Source organism: Argentina anserina, chromosome 3 (assembly GCF_933775445.1).
Source record: "Argentina anserina chromosome 3, drPotAnse1.1, whole genome shotgun sequence".
Classification (NCBI taxonomy): domain Eukaryota; kingdom Viridiplantae; phylum Streptophyta; class Magnoliopsida; order Rosales; family Rosaceae; genus Argentina; species Argentina anserina.
Genome location: NC_065874.1, coordinates 31,616,193 through 31,638,502, shown reverse-complemented (window position 1 = coordinate 31,638,502; position 22,310 = coordinate 31,616,193). Strand labels below are relative to the sequence as shown.

The following is a 22,310-nucleotide window of genomic DNA, read 5'->3' as shown; positions in this document are numbered from 1 at the left end:
GAAAAACTAAGAACTTTGAGAGTGGGAGAGGATTGTGTTTCGAATTGATTAATTACAAAGAAAGGATGGTGGCTATTTAACAGTCAAGAGAATTGAAAAGTCAAAACCGAATTTTCGGAAATGCAAAAAGAATCTGTGTTCCGACCCTCAATTCGATGTTGCATTCGTGTCCGCAGGTCGCACGGGCATACACGAGTTTTTCTTGTGACCTGAGATTTGCACCCCCTAGCGCGTGCGCGAGAGGATATAAGGGAACTTACACTCTTTACAATTCATACACAATGAATTATATATAAAGTCTTTTCAACCCTTCTCTTTTCCAATGTGGAACAAACACATTTCCCTCATTCTAAGTAGCCATCTTTGAGTGATAATTTCTTATTCACCCACAAGTCAAATTACACAAACAAACATATGATCTTGTAGCCCTCATTATGGATAACTCAAATCTATGTTCATCTTTGATTAATTATAAGTTTAACTTAATTAAATTAATCAATTGAAATTTGGTTTTAAATGGTTTTTCTAACCATTTTCCAACACTAAGAAGCAAGAAGCTATGGTGTGTGGAGTGTTGCTCAATGGAGGGTCACACAAATGATCGTTGTCCTCACGTGTATGAAGAAGAGGTTCAGGCAATGGGAAATTTTCAACAGGGAGGACAATTTCAAAAGAATGACCCATTCTCAAATACTTACCATCCGGGGTAGAGGAATCATCCAAACTTTAGGTGGAGTAATGACAATGCTCAAGCATCTCAGAATTTCAATAGAGCACCTCCGGGATTTATGCCTCGCGCTCCAGTTCCTTTTCAGCAACACCCTACACAGAACCAAGCTTCTAAGTTCTAACTCCTCGAATAATACCGTGCCTGACAAGTACGATAAATTACTTGAAGCACTGGTGAATGGGCAGAACAATCAAGGAAAAGACATTGCTGAGCTTAAGAAGCAAATGGGTGATGTGGTACCATTCCCAATCCAGGAGGTACGTGAGAATGGAAAACTCCCAGGAGGTACCATTCCCAATCCATCTTTTGAGCAAGTCAATGCAATTACTTTAAGAAGTGGTACGGTGAGGTTGATTGACAAGGCTTCACGTGGAGCCTTTGGATGACCCATGGAAACGTCTAGCTGCAAGACGGTAAATTCAGGGTTTATTGGGAGGCAACCAATTTAACGGTAGATTAAGAGATTTTGCATTCAATTTCGTTTCTTTTTTTCCTTTCCCTCCTATTATTTCAGTTTTAGAATTGCATGATGTGTTTTGCGTAAGTACAGGTCAGAGAGTCGAGAACTTGTTAGAAACGTCCAGTTTTGTGCGAACCAGAGTTCTGGCAGTGCATTGAGGACCATTTTCATTGGAGTACCGAAACTTGATGAAATTGGGGTTTAAATGGGTACAGGTCGGCTCTCAATTTTTCTGTGTACCTCTGGTTTTTCTTCTAACTTTGCAGGGCCGCCATTTTCAATTGATTTGGAGATGGGAGATATACTTTATATACCCGGACAGCTTGCAACACCATCTTTCATTTCCAATTACACAATCAGACGTTGGATGTTGCATTAGGCACGGACAAGGGCTGGCAGTTGGCCTCTTCACGCACTATTATCGGACTACAATTTGGGAGCTTTTCTCATCTCTTTGACTTCTACTTTTGTTTTGTTTACCTTTCTTTATGGTTATGGTCTTCAAGCACCTTCTATTTATCTACATTGTGGATACTGTTTGCTATAAGTGTGGGGGAAGGATTTTGTGTTTACATTGTCATGTTTTGGTTTAAAAAAATTAGAAAATGTCAAAAAAAAATTGCTTTTTTTGTTTTTCTTTTGAGTCTTAGGAGCCTTTATCAAGTCTATGACGATATTAATCTTTGAAATTGTGGCCGATCGATGATCATAAGATTGAAATGGTGCTCAATTGTTATTCTATGGTTAATTGATTTGTTGAAAAATGTACCAACTTGTAGTAGATGAGAATTGAAACATTGATACAGAATGAGCATGCTAAAACAAGTTTAATCCATATAACCCTATGTGAGTTTTTAAGCTATATATGTGCTTTCATCCTGAGTGCTTAATCGATTTTTTCTTGGCTATGTTCGTTGTAACCTCATTATTTTTCTACTTGATCAATTTGCATGCCATAGCTCTTTAATGGACTCTAGAATTTACCATAACTTGCTCTTATAGATTGTTGAGACTTTTTATATCATAATATGCTCTGATTTTGAAAGGGATTGTTGGATCATTTTAGGGTTATCACTGCTTTATGCCAAACAGCCATGTATCCCTAATGTGTCCGGCTTGGGCTCCTTAGTTAACCCCTTTGTGCCTACGTTATGCCTTTTCTTTCATCACCAACATGTTACTACCTTGCTTAGTATATTTTTATGTCTACCCTTATCCTTGAGGCTTGGAAGAGTGATTCTTGCCTTAATATGAAGTGATGATGTGAACTAAGTGTGGGAGAAAGATATTGTCGGAAAAACAAAATGCTGATATCGCAAAAAGAAAGAAAAAAAATACATATTGCAATCTTGAAAAAAAAAAGTAGTGAATTCGGAATTGTGTTTGTTTGTTGAACGCTTAAAACTATTTTATTATATCCTTTGTCCATATTACATGATTAGAATGATGCTTGAGCCAAAAAAGATGATATTTGACCCTTGATGGTGTTTGGTGACATAAGAAATATGTTTGTGCTCTGCTAAATTTTTAGGATGATCTTTGTGATTCCTTAATAAAAATTCATACCCTTAGCTAAGCTTGGTTACAACCATTATAAAAATCTGCATGATTCTTAAGATGAATAGTCATTGATCTGTGGAGATTGTCTCAAGAGTAAGCATATGATTTTGGTCCATTTGTCCATGTGATTTGTCTCTTTCATCAGGTTTCTGACTTAGTATCACTATGTGCTTTAGATTTATAAATTATGTATGTGAAAAGCTTTTAAGCATGAGCTATTATTCTGTGAGAAAATATAAGTGCATACCTTGTGAAGAATGAATTTGAACTTGTATGAAACATGCTGAGCTTTATATCACCGTTGTTCTGCCATGTCTTACTCGTTCCATGAAATCCGCATGTTAATTAAGCTTCAAATTCTACTTTTTTAATTCAATTTAGTGTTATTTTTGATATCATGAGAGCAAGGATTGTTGAGACAATTTGTTAAGGGCATTAGAGTTGTTTGTGTCGAGTCTTAGTAGTCATCAGTTGAGTCTTTTTGTTTGATACTGCTAAGGGACTAGCAACGTTTAAGTGTGGGAAAATTTGATAGGAGCATTTTATGTGACGATATTATAGTGTAAATCCGTATATTTATACTTGTTAATTTCCTTAATGATGTCATATTAACTTTTTTATTGTTTTAAGGTATTTTGTGAGCATCATAATACAATTGAGCTTAAGTGATCCAATCAAGGCTATTTTAAAACAGCGAGTGGGAGGACTTTTAAGAAGAATTTTTCTTGGATATCTTTGGAGATATTGCATATGATCTCCTACCAAATCCGAACTAAAGGCGAGATAGAGTGGGATTAGGAGACCTAGAAAATGTCAACAGAGAAGGATAGAGAAGAGATGAGTTCGAATCGTATTGGAAGAGGATTGATATATATGGTTTACTAAGAGCGAAGCAGGGAGAGACAAACGGAGACATTGAGATATCAACCATCATCACAGCATCCCCTCATACTCACCTTCAATCCCCTCAAGCTCACTATCTAATCTCCTCTAGTTACAGTCCAAATCCCCTCAAGCTACCTCAGATCTCATCAAGGCTCTACAAGTTGCGTAACACAATTGCAATGGAATTCACCATCATCGCTATCAACCTCTCAATCTTCCACCGTTACTCTTCCTTTGTAATTTTAGTTTTGATTTTATTTGTGTGATTATATCAACTATGTGTGGCTAATTTTCCTTACTTAGGGGCGATGTTAGAAACCCCGAATATCTGATAAACATGGTTTAATTCTTAGTTGCGTTGTTATTATGTTGTCGAATATGTTTATTTGGTTTTGGTTTATGGAGAACTCTTGCTTGTTTATGTTCATAAATGCATTCATAGAACATTATGAACTTGTGAGTGGGGCTAGAAATAGGTTGACTAATATCCTAAACGGTTAGAAGGCTTGTGTCAAGGTAGTAAAACCTATAGAAAAATAAGTGAAACCAAAATAAAGAGGATTACATGCTAGGTAGGCGTTTCCACATTAGTTTGCATACTTGTTTCGATCAAACTTGCATTGATTTTATTGCTAAGGGTAATTCATTGAAAGGATAAGGTACGGTCTATCCATGGATTGATTATTCTAAAGGCTAAGTAACGGTGCATCATCTTACTCTAGTAATTGTGGGAAGTAATAAGAACTTACGCAGTGCGTTCACGGTTTGTTCTTGATTGAAATCGATTCTCGACTTAATAACTAGAACCTAGGATTGTTCACATGTTTTGAATGTATTCGGTGGTGAACAAATGAGTCTCTAACATCTTCTCCATACCATCTCAATCTCAATTTGATATGTTTATTTTAATTCTTATTTCTATTCCCATGTTCGTGAAACACCAAACCCCATCCTCTTTTACCTTTTCATTTAGTTTAGTTAGTTAGTTTTGTTTTCTTTTGTGTGCAAACTAAATACTCTCAGTCTCTAACATCGAACGATCATTAGTTATTTTATATTATAATTGACAATCTTTTGCAGGGTTAATTGTGAGGCTATTTTTGCCGTATCAGGATGATTATAAGTCAATTTGGTTATGAAAACATGTACTTTGATTAATATGTTTTAGGATGTGGCTATTGTCACCCCATAGTCTACTTTGTACACCTCACATTCTCTTTACACCCCAATTTTTTTTCTTCATATTTACTTTGCTCACCCCATTTCAATATCTTAAATACCCTTTTCATTAATACTTTGTTCACCCTTCATAATTTATTTTAACTTTAAACTTACTTTGATCACCCATTTGCCACTTTTTTTAATTCCATATTTATTTTAATAATCACTACTAAGAAAATATCATGAGCTATTGACTTCGGTCTTGGTGTCTTATACTGGACGAATGAAGGTAACCCAACTGTGTTAAATTGAAGTACACATTCACTGTCGGCTAATCATTTTCAATTAGACTTGCTAATAATTTAAGACTCCAAACCAGACTTCAAAACAAAGAAGATACATGTGACACATCACACATTTATAAATTGAACCTAATGTTAGACTTGCTAATTAGACGTATTAGTGATATTAGTAGAAGCTTTATTATTATTATTATTATGGAGAAGAAACGATTTGTAGATGATTAATGGATTGTGAATAGAGGAGTTATAACGACTAAAAGGAAATCTAATCTAATTTAATCTTTAGATTTAAGTGCATCTTATGTAAAATAAAAAAGTATAAAATTATTGTCCTTTAGGATAATTTTATATGGGTTTCTACAAAAGTCACATTTGATATATGTATTTATAAAAAAGTCAAGTAAGATTTGAAAATTATAAAAAAAAGTCACATTTGATATATGTATTTATAAAAAAGTCTAATAGGTTTGAAAATTATAAAAAAGTCACTCATATTAATTTGTTAAACCGTTGTCCATCAACTTCATTCAATTTATGAAATCTGCCACTGAGCCTCACCCCTGAAGCGTCGTAACTTCACGAGATCACATTTCCATGAGGTCACCATTCCCCCAGCTACTCTCTGACAAAGAATGAGTCACTCTGACGACGATCGAGAAGAGCGGACGCTGATAGCTGATGTTGCCACTGATGCACATGCCGAGAGGAACTTAGATCCGATCTAGAGATGGTCACGACGATGACGGCAAATTGAAAAGAGGATGTTGACGTTGAGAAGAGGTTGACAGTGGAACAACAGTAGTAGCCCAAGCAGAGTGGCCAGAAAATGCCTAGATTAAAAGATATGTGATGATGGGTGCGCAAAGCAGTTTCTAGGTGCCCATAGCAGTTTCCTCTTCTTCTTCTCACAACATAGTTACATAAAACAGTGTGATATGTAGTGTGATAAGAGATGTGACAGTTAGTGTGATAAATAGTTTGATAGAGGGTGTGACTGTTAGTGTGACATGGGGTGTGATAGCGAGTGTCACATGTCAAGAGAAATATCTAAATAAGCAAAATTATGTTAAAATTAAATGAATATTGGTATGAATATGCTCAGAATGAAAAGAATAAGAAGTATTAGGGAGCTTTGAGCTCTAGTTTTACTGGAATTGCTTGGAGCACTACCATGGATGGCGGCAGCCCCTTGCAAGAGTCACTGCACCTTGTACGGTGGTCGGTTCAGAGTGGGTAAAGTATCAAATGAAAGAGGGAACAGAGATATTTCTAACGGTACCAACCACTCTCAATCCATTGCAAGACAACAAAATTATAGCCGAAATTAGAAGAAAAAAATATGATTAAAGAAATGGTAAAACAATTCGAAAAATATTTAAAAAGTGACTATTTTCTAATTTTGTTCCATGTTTGTTGACTATTTTCTAATTTCTAATCAATTGAGATGGTGTTTTTATAATTGAGAAATAAGTGATGAACTTTTTAAGGAGATTCTATTTGCACCTCAAAAAATGCTAAGTGTACCTCCATTTTACTTTTTAGCTTCTTAAAATACCTAAGTACACCTCTTTTTGTTGACTATAATGGCCTCCACCTATCTCCATGGATTCTGGGTTTTCTTTTTGGTTTTGCTTGGTGATTTGATGATTGATTGGGGCTTTGGAGAAGGGAGAAAAATCATATATGGGGAAACATCGAACGATACTGTGGAGGAGATGATGTTCATAGTGATTAGGTGCTTTTAAACAATTATATTGCATGATAATTAATAATCGATCTTGCTCCACAGTTTGACTGTTTGAGTATAATCCTATGCCCAAACCCCCCATTGACAATGAAGAAACGACTAGGTGCATGTAATCCGAAAAGAACATCATATTTTTTTCCATTGTGCTGCAATTTCTTCAATTTTAGATGGAGATAAAGATGGATGAAGTATGTTTGTGAATTTTTTTTTACTTATAAAATATTTGTCCGTATTCGTCTTTTCTAATTGATTGACAAAGTCAAATTAAAGTAGAAAAATGATAGAGGTATACACAATAATTTTAGAGGTACAAATAAAACTCCCAACTTTTTATAATTTATTATGGGAAATTTTACTATTTTATAATTTACTTTAGGATATTAATTTAATAATTTATGGGGTAAACAAAATAAACTGTAGGGTGAAAATAGCCGCACCTATGTTTTATTTAGAAGATATATATACTAAGTACTTCAGTCTCTGGTCAGTCTCGTGTGTATCCCAGCTTAATTATAGGACTTGGACACATCTAACTGAGCTAGTTGATTTTCCTGCAGTTGAGTCTAATCTCATCATCAGATCCGGTGAGAGGCTTCATGTTACCCATTTTGATCATTGAAGCTCCAAAATCAACCGCAAAGTCCTTCGCATTGTTAGCGTAATGCTGCACCAGGTTATCACTGTCATTACCATCGCCTTAAAAGAGCTCCCGGTCAGAATGGAGCAGACCCTTTTTCTCCAGCAAAGCCTTGAAGTAAACAATGTCAAATCTCGCTCATGTTGAATCTAGTGGTGCTGTGTTGTCATCCCCACCGTTCGAAGGACAATCCTGTTTTAGGGAGGTTGCAAAATCATGGGTCTATGTTGGTTTCGTTGTAAATCCTGGTCCGGAAGGTGGTGCACCTAGCTGGTCAAATGGTATGACCATCCGAGAGAAGGACTAGGACTTGTACGTAGGTCTAAACCATGGGATTGAGAGTTGGAAAGAAGTTGAGGGATATAGAGAATCGCGGGAGGAAGGTTTCTATTGGCGTCATTTATGCTTGCAGTATTGACTAGTTGTTGCATCTCTTCTGCCCAACAATACTCCATAGGAGTACGACGGACCTCCCAACTTGTTAACAGAATCACAATCAACAGAGGAATGGGAATGTTACATTATTAGACTTTCAATCTTGATATAAATATCCATCAGATCGAGTTTAACGTAATCATTTTAAAGATCGGAAAACTTATCATAGTACTTACAATCTCAACGGAGTCGCGAGCTGCAACAGCTAAGATGTCCGCACAGGACTGACAGGAGTCAGGAGACCACATTTCCATGGCAGACGTCGCTGCTGAGAGTTGCTTTAATATCATCAACTACGTCAAAACCTCTAATGGTGTTCCGATTTGGAACTGCCGTCTTCTCACCAGTGAAGTTATCAGTGTCATCCAGCAAGACTGACCCATCACACCCCTGCAAATCACACCCCAGCCCTAAGATTATCGTGAGTTCTTACTAATCTATGTGCCGCCACATCAATTAATTTTCGAGTTACGTAGGTTTCAAATCTAAAACAAAATTCAACCAACGCTTTGATATCTTGTAGCTCGATCATACAACTGAAGTTTAAGATGGAAGAGAATATGCTAATAATAATATTAGAAAGCTAATTAAGCTAAGCTAAGTTAAGCTAGACAGTAGGCTTAACTTCTATTTGAGATTTGGATAGGCTAGTTAACTCCCATGTCAACTTTGATTCAAATGAAGTAGGTAACAATAATTTGAATAACAATTCAAATCCCCATGAGTGAAAATTAAAATAGGGTCGGTATAGGAATGATGCAACCACCTCAGGGTACCAACCTTATTTTCCCTAGAATTTCACATCTCCTAACCATCGTTGGAATCAGAAATAAGCGCCCGCTGGGTTTTAGAAAATTTTCATTTTCATTTTCATTGTAATTGCTAACGGATAGAAAAATAATAGAGAAAATGATAAAATTTACATAGCTGAAACAACTTAGCTCACACTCAAAAGTCTCATTATGGGAATAACCAAATGAAGACAAAAAGAGGATGGATATATACACAAGGCATCATTAACATATAGCAAGCATCATGGTCTTTACTCAACTCTACTCACTCCAAAACATATAATAAGCAGCTTATCAACCTAACTAGAATTAGTCAGTCTGCAATGAAAGTTCCAAGTTATAAAGAATTAAAGATAATTATACAGCACATCCAAGGTTTTAATGAATGTTGAACTTTCACATTTCCTTCTCATACATAAAGTGACATATTACATATGTTCAAATGAACTTTATCATGAATCTTTAACAATGGAAAATCACATGACCCAAGTTTATTCATCAAACAGACAACAACCTCAAGTTTATATAAGAACGAAAATAGCTAAAATACAATCTACTTAGTAAAACAATTATAATTTAGTTGGCAGCCATGGATATAAGCAGTTCAGCACTTATCGCTGTTGTGAAGTGCTCCACCTCTTTAGATAAGTCCAAGTCCAACTTATATCTTGGAACCTGCAAGTGATGTGCAATATGGTTCAATTACATCAAATTCAAGTCAAAGAGATCAATCATAATTTGGGGATGAAAATTTCTTAAAAAGCAAAATTTCTGTTGCATCGTAGACAGAGAAAAGCAGAAAGCATGTTGTCCATCATCTTAAAAACAAATTCTTCCCAAAACGTTCATGGAATGCACTTCCTAGTATAGTGATGTCCTACAAGTGTCTGTATATCAACTACATCTATCCCTGCTCACCCATAAGTCTGCAAAAACTTGGTTGACAAAACTGAGCATACCTGCTTCTCAAAGGACATGCTTATTAACCCATAATTCAACCCACTTTCATAACTGAATAGATGATACAGCAAGAACAACAGATGAGGTTTTAGACATTTTCCTTGTGTGGATTGTATTTCAGAGGGAACTGGGAACTTGATTAATGTAAGAAGAATAGCATATGTAGACTAGTAACAGGTCATGTATTTGGTCAATGCCTCGCTGTCATCTACGTAGACAAGGATTGCATATGCCTCTAAAAAGACACAAAACGATAATTGAATATGCCTCTAAAAGGTCTCCATACAATTCCCCAGAAAACCCTTCGCATGCATTTCAGGCTCTAGTTTACCAATCAGACAAGTTCACAGGTTGAATTCAGCCCACTTGTTTAAACTTCTGGACCACACAAATATATACAGTAACATGACTATTGGTAATCAGCTATACATATATGTACAGTCAAACAGAAGCGAGGTTCGCTCATGTTACTTGATTCTTTCATAAATATAATTATTTCAGTGCTAATCTTGAACCATCCCACCATTTACCTTTAGTTCGAATGTTGCGTAGCACTCTTTTTAGTACCGCTACAATGGGTCTATCATTGTTGTTGTCAAGTAGAACCACAGAATCTCTCTCTTTTGTAGGCATCAGAGCCATTAAATCGGTGTATAGTATACCTGAATCCAAACAGCTCTTAGTGATGATTGGTGAAGAAATTGGAATGATAAAACAGCAATTTATGAATTTGTTAATTTAAATTGTATGAATTTAACATATGTTAAAAATTTATTAGAATTTAGAAGTATTTTGTACACATTCATTTATTTCATAATAATTTAGATATTTATAAAGCATGTACGCCTTCGCCCCTTTAAACGTTGGGTGTGACGTATATGGTCACAAAATAATCGATGCAAATAAACGACGATTCTCATGATCGCACCAAAAACACAATGATGTATACCTACCACCACAAAAGACCGATTAGCTTCCCTTTAAAAAAAAAGTGACTACCCAAGGACCGTCATAGATTGAACTTTCATTGAAGGGGCGGCCAAATCCCCTCCATATGATTTCATCCGCGATATAAGAATGGCGGGAAAGGAGAATTGAAGAAATCAACCCGATAATTTATATATATTTATCAATGTTTAAAAAAAAACACTCAAGACGTAGGCTAAAAGACCTTAGCCTTAGTTGCCTAGGCACTTAGGCGCACTCCAAGGCGTTCAAAGGCGAAGGCCTCAAAGAAAACAATTTTTTTAATAGACAATTTTTTTAAAAAAAATTAAAAAAAAATTTAGGAAGTGGTCTTTTAGGTTTTGAGATTAAGACTTTAGAAATTTAGAAAGACCACCTCTACCAATCCCCTCTACTAAACCTATGTTGGTGTTGGAAGTGATGTTGGAGGTGTCGGTGTTGTAGGTGATGGTTATAATATAGCACCTTTGGATAATGATTTAGATGGTGATGACGATTTTGAAACTGGAAGTTAGTTTAAACATTGTTCATGTTTTTATTTTTCAAGACTAGTTAGTACTTTGATATATGAATTTATGTTATGCAAGATGATTTGATTAATTACATGGTTTTGATATGTATTTGTTATGAAGAAATAACAATTTATCATGTTTATTTGGTTACAAATCATGATATATATATATATATATATATTCCTATACTTGCATTCATTAGTCTTATGCACAAGTATATGAATTTATTCACAAGGCTTACGCCTCGGCTACACCTTAACCATTAAGAAATTGATATTTATACAAGTTCAAAAGAAGGAACTCTAATAAAAACTTACCTTTTTTGCTTGAATCTCGTGAACTTTCGAGGGTTGTGGAGGAAGAGCTATCTCGTGAACTTTCAGGGGTTGTGGAGGAAGAGCTATCTCGTGAACTTTCGGGGGTTGTGGGTGAACTTTCGAGGGTTGTGGAGGAAGAGCTTCGACTCTGACCGCTTAATATTCGCTAAATTAAAAAGAGAATAGATATATGAGAATTCATGTACATAAAATTATGAGAACTTAATGACTTAATACATTTAAAATAAAGTAAAAAATGTTCGTTATATGAGATATGTATGGTTAATCGAACAAATGCACTAAACAATGTAATATGTCAAATGAAATAGCAAATAAAATAAAATAAATGCAACAGATTAATTGATTAAACAATGTAGCATATTGAAGAAAGTACAACAAATATATTTTTTAGCTGGAATTTTTTCAACTGAAATATATAATCCTCATCCAGAGTGAGACTCCACTTTGAAATTACAAAGTGAAATTCGTTATTTCACTCACTTTTAGGTCACATTTCTACATTTCAACCGTACAGATATTAGAACATAATATGTAGATCACTCTCGTAAAGTTTCATCTAATTTGATAATCATTTAGGTGTTTAAACATCACTAAATCACTGAATAAACCGAATTTGTTCAACCTAAACCATTCGTGTAAATCACAATGACGAAATGTCGAAGAATCATCAAATTGGATGAAACTTTACATGAGTAATCTATATATTATATTCTAAGATCTATAGTGGAAATGTGACCCAAAAATGGGTGATATAACGAACTTCACTCTGTAATTTCAAAATGAACTTCACACCCTGGATAGACTATAGATCTGTTAATAAGCTGGTAAATTAATACATGTAGTCGGTCCTCAGACTAATTATAGATGTTTGACAGTTTAACAGAATTCTAGAACGATAAGCAAACATAAGAATGATACGAATATGAATTTGAGAGCTGTAACGACTAACGAGACGAAGTAGCTTGGAATATAACCTCGCAGGCGATGCTGAGTTCCCTATTAGCAGAAGCAGGAAAATATTCAGGGATCTTCCAATGGTCCTAGACATCACAAAGAATACACTTTAGTTACAACAAGTTGTTACTAAGTAGGCGTGCCAACTCACAGCCGGATAGCCAGTCAAGATTTCGATGAGATGATAAATTTACATTACGAACTGCTCCCAAATGCAAATGCTAAAATGCATACGGAATCAACTAAGAGAGCTAAAATATTCCAGAACCATGTCCATGTAACAAAAGCAAGGTATTAATAATAAGGATCTGAATTTAAAAGCTATAACGTGATCAAGCAACTCGGAATAAAACCTCGTTGGCGAAGTAATCGTTATCCAAAGATTTGGGCTTTGCACCTAGCGCCTGGACATCAAAAGATATTTAAAAAGCAAAAATTAGTTCCAGACTTGATGTTACTGGGTCTTCCTGTGTAAAACACCCAACAAGTTGATAGGGTTGATCAGACAAATTACCTGCAGCTCAGCTGATGCTGCACGTACACACAGCGTAATGCTTTTTGGACGATCAATGTACACAAGGTGCTTCAGTAGTGTGCAGAAAGCAACATCACTGGACTTGCAATGACCATGGTTCAACAATTTGATGAAAACTTCTGCAGCCTCAGCCACTCTCTTCTCGTGAACAAAGGCGTGGATAAGAGAGTCGAAGGCGATACCATCAGCTTGACCACCCATTTTGAATAAATTTCCCAGAACTGATAATCCAAACCCCAACTGTTTCAGATGACAGTAGGAGCTGACGAGAGTAGACAGAGTATATTGATCCCGACCAATTCCGTGCAGAACCATCTGCCTATTAAAAGAGATGACTTCCGAATAGAGTCCAGATTCGACAAGTCGACCCAATAGCAGATTAAAACGCACAAGAGGAGGCAGAGGACGCGACTGAAGCATCTCATCGAATACCTTCCGGGCGGCAGCCTCATTCGGAATTGTTTCTCTCGTATGATACAGAGCCACGAAATTGTTGAGGGGAAGACAACAAGACAGCTTACCTCTTGTGATGCGGCTGAGTATCATCATCATCTTCAAAATTCAAGAATTGAGCCTTGTTTTTGGATCCGAGTTCTCTGCGTTTCTTTTATAACCCCAATTTTTGGTGTAGAATAAGATATTGCGGCTGATTTGAATAGGTCTTTATATTTATAGAATTACTTAGACGCCAGAATTAGGGTTTAATTTGGGCCGATCAAGTTGAGGATGACATTAAAACACCCACGGTAAAAAAAAAAATTAAAGGGATTTGGAATCCAACTTAAGCTTGTATCAAAAAAAAAACCCAGCTTTCATTCAAAAAAAAAAAGCTTCTTATAAAATAGTCATGTTTCATGAAATTAGAAAAAAATCAATTAAGATTTCAAAATTAGAAAAAAAATCAACTTGTTAATTCTCTTATAGCGTTGCCCATGAAATATTAAGAAATTACAATTCTTGCCACTGTATTCTCAAACTTTCCAGCGGAACTTCTCTTTGATCTCTGGCTCACGAGTCACGACGACGACCACCCACCCAATCTCAGTTTCTCAGATTTTCCGATTCAGCTTAAGTCTAGAAGCAAGAGATTACGTCATCGCTCCGCTCCTTCCAATCATTCTGGTATTCTCCGGTAGAGACCGCCGAGGATTTCGATCTCCTGATGATCTTTGCCGACGTCGGTCTTGTAGCCGCTGGAGACAGTTAGGACGGGTTGGGGGTTAGTCACCCGGTGTGAAGCAAGCGACGTAGGGAGAGGGAATGCAGTGGGCGGCGGCTCTAGACCCAAATCAACGGCGACATCGACTGTGTCGGCTATTATATTTGTGAGATTCGGGAAAGTTTGAATTGCAAGACTGAGAATGGCGTCTGTTGGTGTTTGGGGTTGAGATGCTTTTTGAGCTTTGTGAAGAACAATGTGAGGAGACAGTGAGAAGAGAAGATGGCGATGATGGGTTCACTGAGCTTTGTTTTCTTTTTCATTTCTCCAACTTCAGTTTTGTGGGATTTGTGAAAGCTACGACTCCTACGAGTATGTTAATGAAACTATTTCAGTTACAATGTCGCCCACAATAACAGTCATAGTGTGGTTGGTAGTGTGACTATCAATTTACCTGTCACATTTTCTGTCACACTACTCGTCACAGTACCAGCCACACTAACTTTGTGCTGTGACAGGTAGTGTGATAGGTAGTGTGACTATCAATTTACCTGTCACATTGTTTTTCACACTACTTGTCACAGCGTGTGACTGGTAGTGTGATAAGTAGTGTGACAGGTAGGCCTTGAGGAGCTAATCGGTGAGGTAGTCGGAGGGAGTGTCCGGGACAACGTGGAAGAAGAGGTCGATGCAGGGGTTGCCGGTGGAGAGATACATCGCCGAGTTGTTCTCTGTTTGGCCCATTGGGAAGTTGTTGTGCTTTATGGTTCCGAGGTTGTGATAGGGGTTGTGACATGTAGTGTGACAGGGGTTGTGACAGGGGGTGTGACAGTGGTTGTGACATGTAGTGTGATAGAAGTTGTGACAGAGATTGTAACATGTAGTGTGACAGTGGGTGTGATAGGTAGTGTGATAGCATGTGTGACAGTGGGTGTGACAGAGGGTGTGACAGTGAGTGTGACAGGTAGTGTGACAGATAGTATTTTGCTTATAGCGTGACATGTAGTAGTGGTTGTAACATGTAGTGTGATAGTGGTTGTGATAGGAAGTGTGACAGAAGGTGTGACATGAGGTGTGACATTTAGTATAATAGGTAGTGTGATAGTGGTTGTAACAGGTAGTGTAACAGACGTTGTGACAGTGGGTGTAAATATATAGTGTGATAGCAGTTGTGACAGCGTCTGTGACAGTGTCTGTGACAGCGTCTGTGACATGTCGAGAGCAAATGTGGAAATATGTGAAATTTTGTTAAAATTCAAATGAGATTGGTATAAGTATGCTCAGAATGAAGAGAATAGCAGGAATTAGGGAACCTTGAGCTTCAGTTCCGCCGGAATTGCTTGAAGCATCTCCATCGATGGAGGCAACCTTTTGCGATGGTTGTTGCGCCTTATACGGTTGGTCGATTTGGAGTGGGTAGTATATCAAATGAAAGAGGGGAGCGAGATCTTTCTAACGGTACCAATTTCGTCTAAATATATCGCCAGACGAGAAAGTTATCGCCGAAAGTAGAAAAAGAATGAAAAAAAGAAGAAAAAGAGTAAGAAATGGCAAAATAGTCCATAAAATATTTTTAAAATAACTTTTTTCTAATTTTGTTGACCTTTCTATAATTTCGACTTAAATGTGATGACTTTTTTATAATTAATTTATAAGTAGTGACTTTTTTCTAAAATAAGTTAAGAGATGATACTTTTTTATAATTTGCCAAAAAAAACCCCAGCTTAAGTCTTATTTCTACATCCCGATTCATATATTATAAAATTAGAAAAATTTGTGTCGGGTATTTTATTTTTAATAACGAAAATGCTAGAAACACATAAAAAATGTACAAAAAAGCTACACAAAATTACGTGGCATGTGCCACATTATCCTCTACACCTAATATTTTCCAACTTAAATATACTTTTTTTATCCTACAAAAAAGAAAAAATCTACATTTATTGAAAGTTGTTAGTTACAAGATAATGAATTTGGGGAGGAGACCAAGTTGGCATCGAGATAAGCTTGGAATCCAACCCCATAGCCTTGCCACTAAGCTTGGAGTGGCAGAGGACTCCCTTAGTCCGTTTCCTCTTCTTTCTTTTCCGACTTGAATCGTTGATCATGTTGACACTGATCAACAGAATCGGGTTCTTTTGGGATATGATCAGAAGGGTATGTAGGCAAGCTACCATAGCAGAGAATTCTTCGCAAAATGCCTTGCTAGAAATCCATTAGTAGCACCTTTTGAATTGGTTAGATTGAAACGGCTGGTAGTGGTGGTGGATGATGAGCATGAAGAAAAAGAAGAATTGGGAGATGATTCAGAAGAAGAAAAGGGAGAAGATATCAACTTCATGTCGAAGTTGAACAGATAACTGGCAAAGGGTTTTTGATAGCTCCTATCAGTTTTGTTATGTGGGAAGATAGGTGGTGAAAATTAAAGTCGTCGAGTTAGTGGGAGGGTTTGCTGCAAAACTTAAGTTGGAATTTGGGAACTCAAATTATTGTGACAATCAATTAAGAGGGTTTTCCGAGTATCGATCATATTTCTGATTTCGATCAAACAATAGTAGCCACTATATGGAGTTAGATCATAAAGTAACACAACGAATGAAGCTATTGTTTGAACCCTCATGTGGCTTAAATTAGTAAGCAAAACTATAGTAGTTGCAAACCCAGAAAAAAAAACAATAGAATTGTACTAGATGAATGTTCATTAATTGATCAATAATTCATACTAAGTCATGATCAAGATCCTCCTAATTTTTGTGGCATCTTCAGTATCAGGACTGGAGAGTACTTGTTTAAATTGGTCTTCACGGGCTTGGTATCTAAGGTACAAGTGCTGTGCAGTTACATCATTATGCTTGTGCCACTAACTTGAAATTGGTGGTATAGGTACCTACTCTGATGACAGATTTACCTACAAAAGAAAGGCATGCCATTTGGTTATTTAACAAGATGAACATGCACGTACATGACTATTAACTTGTAAAGAATAAAAGTTCTCAGTGCAGACACATCCATTACATGTACAAAATGCCCCTTATTTCCAATCTTGACAAACCCTATGGCAATCTCAGGTAACTTAGCATCATATAGTTTAAAAGGCAACATCAAAGGAAGGAAAGTAACACATTGCACTTTGGATAAATGGATCACCACCACCTTATAACATGTATCAATTAGGAATCCCATATCAGGCATGCTCCTCCAGTACTCTTTCTTTGCATAACCAGCCTTATCAAATTTGAGTTCTCTATATCGTTTAAGGCCATATATACTTGAATAAGGTGATTATACTGCTTGATATTGATATATTTGATCTGATACAAGTCTAGCTATTTATAGGAATTGATTTGAACATTAGCACTATCACTAATGATGAATCCTAGATGTTCTACCACCATGAGTAACATGTTTGTTGCTTTACACAACTCACACACAGCTCACTTATGCTTACACTCCCCTCAAGTTGACGCATACATATCAACCATGCTCAACTTGCAAAGTGAGTCATAAAAGACCTTCTTGGACACTTCTTTGGTGAGTATATCTGCAAGTTGCTCTTATGTAGGAACAAACGGAAAGTAAATGATCTTAGCATCTAACTTCTCTTTTATAAAGTGACGATCAACCTCTACATGTTTTGTACGATCATGCTGCACAGGATTCTGTGAAATATTAATAGCTGCCTTGTTGTCACAGTACAGCTGTATAACACACTTAGGTTTAACACCCAAATCTTGTAGCAAATTCCTAAGCCACAACAACTCGCACACTCCCTGAGCCATACCTCTGTATTCTGCTTCAGCACTAGATCGAGCTACCACATTTTGTTTCTTACTCCTCCACGTAACAAGGTTACCTCCAACAAAGGTAAAATACCCTGATGTGGACCTCCGATTTGTAATATTTCCAGCCCAATCTGCATCTGTGAAGCCACAAACCTCAAATATATTGTTGTGATTAGAAAACATTACTCCTCTCCCCGGAGCTGACTTCAAGTACCTCAAGATCCTTACAACAGCATCCATGTGGTCCTCACTGGGATTATGCATAAACTGACTTACTACACTTACTGCATACGCAACATCTGGTCTGGTATGTGATAGATAAATCAGGCGTCCGACTAGCTTCTGATAACGAGGTTTGTCAGTAGGGACTTGATCTGGATACTCTGTCAACCGATGGTTCTGCTCAATAGGAGTATCAATGGGAGTGCAGTCCAACATACATGTCTCTGTTAGTAGATCAAAGATGTACTTCATTTGACACAGATAGATACAATTGCTTCCCCGGGCTACTTCAATGCCTAAGAAATACTTGAGTGTACCTAGGTCCTTCATCTCAAACTCTGTGGCAAGCTGTTTCTGTAATCTATCCACCTCAACAGTATCATTCCCAGTAACTACCATATCATCAACATATATAATTAGGGCTGTTACCTTCCCTTGTTGATGTTTGAGAAATAACATGTGGTCCGAATTACTTTGTCTGTAGCCAATTTTCTTCATGAATTGTGAGAATCTTCCAAACCAAGCACGAGGTGACTGTTTAAGACCATACAAAGACTTTCTCAATCTGCATACGGAGTTACTTGGGGAAGCGACCATATATCCAGGTGGAAGATCCATGTATACTTCCTCTATTAGTTCTCCATGAAGGAATACATTCTTAACATCAAACTGCCTAAGTGGCCAGTTCAAGTTACCAACGACAGAGAGCAATACCCGGATAGTGTTCATCTTTGCAATAGGTGCAAATGTCTCATCATAGTCTATGCCATATGTCTGGGTGAACCCCTTTGCTACTAGGCGTGTTTTATACAGGCTTACTGACCCATATGGATTATGTTTCACTGTAAACACCCAACGACATCCTACAGTCTTCTTGCCATATGGTGGAGGTACAAGCTCCCAAGTATTGTTCTTTTGTAATGCTTCCATCTTTTCCTCCATTGCTTTCCTCCATTTTGGATCTCCCAATGCATCCCGCACTTTGTTAGGTACTGATACAGTAGATATTTGATTCACAAATGACTCATATGACTTAGATAATCTTTTGGTAGATATATAATTGGCCACTGGATACTTGGCTTTAGTCTGAAGGGTAGGTTCATAGTTTTTTGTTGGTTTTCCCCGAGTAGACCTATTTGGCAAAACATATTGTCTGCTATTAGCCCTAATAGAATGACTAACCTCATATAAGTGATCTTATGTACCAAGAGAGCATTGGTCAGGGGTATAAACAGTGGTACGGGAGACATGAGGGACAGTTGTGTTGTCAGCTTCTGGTGCCTCAATCTCTTGAGTGACGACCTTCGGTGGTGCCTGTGTGGCTGACACATTGGTAATCTCAACGGAACATGTTACCATATCGACTAGCTCACTTGTCTCCCCCTCTCCATGATACAGCTCTTCAAAATATGAATTCTCCCCCTGAAGAGCAGTATCAGAAGAGGAAAAATAACTCATGTCCTCAAAAAATGTAACATCCATAGTGACATAGTACTTCCGAGTATGAGGATGATAGCACCGGTACCCTTTCTGATGTCCTCCGTACCCAACAAACACACATTTAACTGCCCGGACATCCAACTTAGAACGATGATGTTGTGGAAGATGTACAAAAGCAACACAACCGAAAACACGGGTAGGAAGATTATGAAAAGAGGGTAATGAGACATGAGATGCAAGCACCTCATAGGTAACTTTCCCTTGAAGGACACGATATGGAAGACGATTAATAAGGTGGGCGGAAGTAATGACAACATCACCCCAAAGGTATTTAGGCATGTGGGCACTAAAGAGAATACATCGAACCATATCAAGTAAATGGCGATTTTTCTTTCAGAAACCCCATTTTGCTTAGGTGTGTAAGGACACGTTGTTTGGTGAACAATCTCGTGTGTGTTAAAGAACTCCTGAAAGACATGATTCACATATCCCCCCCCCCCCAATATCAGAACGAAGAACTCGAATGGTGGCATTATATTGTGTTTGGATAGAGGTATGGAAGGCACGAAAAGCTGGAAAAACCTCATCTTTATTTTAAGAAGAACAATCCATGAAAGACGTGTGCAATCATCAATAAATGACATAAAGTTTCGCATTCCTGATACAGTAGACTCTTTAGAGGGTCCCCAAACATCAGAATGGATTAATTCAAAAGGAAGAAAACTTTTAGGAGAAGTACTAGGGGAATAAGTAGATCGATGACTCTTGCCTAAAACACATGTCTCACAACATAAACAAGACTCGTCCACACTAATAAATAAAGTAGGCATGGATTTTTTCATAACACTAAAAGATGGATGCCTTAAGCGACAATGCCATAACTAAACTTCAATTAGCTTGTCAGAAGTGGAGAGTAAAGCGGTCCGAGACTGTCGCCCTGGTTTGTCCCCTGCGTATGTCAGATCCAGATGAAACAACCGGCCCCTCAGATACCCCCGACCAATTACCCGTCCGGTGAGAAGATCCTGAAATATCACATACATAGGAAAAAGGTCACAGAGCACTGAGCGTCAGCGTTCAATTGGGGAACAGATATCAAATGATGAGATAAAGAAGGTACATAGAGTACATTGTGAAGCTCTATGGTGGGAGTAATACGAACAGACCATGTCCCTAACACGGGGAATGCCTCACCATTAGCATTAGTAACATAGGGTACGGGTGGAGGTGACAATACGGTAAAATAAGATTTTTCATAAGTCATATGATCAGATGCACCAGAATCAATAATCCATGTATCAAAACTAACAAAGTGAGAAATATTGAAAGCCATACCAATTTGACCACGACCAACGACGGAGGCTGTAGGTGCTCCTCCAGCAGTATGATGATCATGCCCAACCACACCATAGATATCAGGTTCCGGAACTAATTCAAGAGCTGCTTTTGCCCGGGGAAGATAATTAGGCCTCTTAGGCCTAAGGTGTGGATATAATTTCCAACAGGTCGCACGAGCATGGTTAGTATCATGGCAATAAGAGCAAGGAGGACGAGGCTGATTCCCGAAGCCTGATGGTGGTCCTTGTCGGTGAAGGGGAGAAGAAGGTGCTTGTGGAAGGAGTGGTGCCGGAGATCGAGCATGAACAGTGAGACTGGAAACGGCAGCCGGTGCCTGAAGAATACTCTCCTGCTGAGACTCATCCTTTCGGATATAGGTGAAAACGATGAGTAGGCTAGGTGGTTCGGTCATTCGGAGTAATTCGCCTTTCGCACTGGTATGCTTTGCATCAAGACCCTTTAAGAAATGATGAACTTGTTCAAGATCCCTCTCTTTTTGGTAGCAAACAATATCCTCTTGATTTTTTATCATGCAAGGACGTTTCACATCAATCTCAGCCCAAATATTCTTTAGTTTGGTGAAATAGTGCGCCACCGGTTGCCCATCCTGATGTATTGTCAAAGCTGTGCACATTAACTCATGAACCTGTATGAAATCATAATCATTAGTATATAAGCCGGCCAGTGTCTCCCATATTGCCTGAGTAGTTGTACATGCCTCCACCAGATCAACTATCTCATCATTCATAGCTTTCCACAAGACAGACATAACAAGACGGCAACGTCGAGCGACGCCGGAGTGCGGCGGTGAGGCTCTGATACCAACTTGAATAAGGTGATTATACTGCTTGATATTGATATATTTGATCTGATACAAGTCTAGCTATTTTATAGGAATTGATTTGAACATTAGCACTATCACTAATGATGAATCCTAGCTGTTCTACCACCATGAGTAACATGTTTGTTGCTTTACACAACTCACACACAGTTCACTTATGCTAACATATATAAGTTCTTTATACAAGGAAGACATAGTCTGTAACTCTTGCAACAGATTTTTTCGTACATTACGCCAAGCTTTTTGACCAAATCCCATAGTCTCCGCTACAACTCTATATCCACAATTACCATTGGATGTCACGTCAGTTTGGGATGCAATATACTGATGATATCCCTTTGGAAATTGATTTGTGTACATATTAGTTTTGCAATATGCTAACTTCGTATACACTTCAGATGCCTGAAAATAATTAAAGGGCAGTAGATCAATTGTTTATATGTCAGAGGCTTATCATTGATGTTTTACAATATTTAAGAATGGTATACTTGAAGTACGGTGCTTTCTTGTGTCCCAAAGACCTCATATGCGTGTTTTGATAGTTCAAGATCCTTA

General features: G+C 37.5%; 1 protein-coding gene and 1 pseudogene across 1 annotated transcript; both read right to left on the bottom strand.

Annotated features, from left to right (window-relative positions):
• Window positions 1-7,374: 7,374 nt before the first annotated feature.
• Window positions 7,375-8,732, bottom strand: LOC126787498 (cationic peroxidase 1-like; annotated as a pseudogene).
• Window positions 8,733-9,101: 369 nt separating this feature from the next.
• LOC126788712 (uncharacterized) lies at window positions 9,102-13,592 on the bottom strand. The gene is made up of 6 exons (XM_050514728.1): window positions 12,953-13,592; window positions 12,792-12,842; window positions 12,459-12,524; window positions 11,464-11,629; window positions 10,199-10,330; window positions 9,102-9,383 (listed from the first exon to the last, which is right to left on the bottom strand). Exons 1-6 carry the CDS (start codon window positions 13,523-13,525, stop codon window positions 9,370-9,372), a joined length of 1,002 nt encoding a protein of 333 aa, XP_050370685.1. The 5' UTR covers window positions 13,526-13,592; the 3' UTR covers window positions 9,102-9,369.
• Window positions 13,593-22,310: the final 8,718 nt, after the last annotated feature.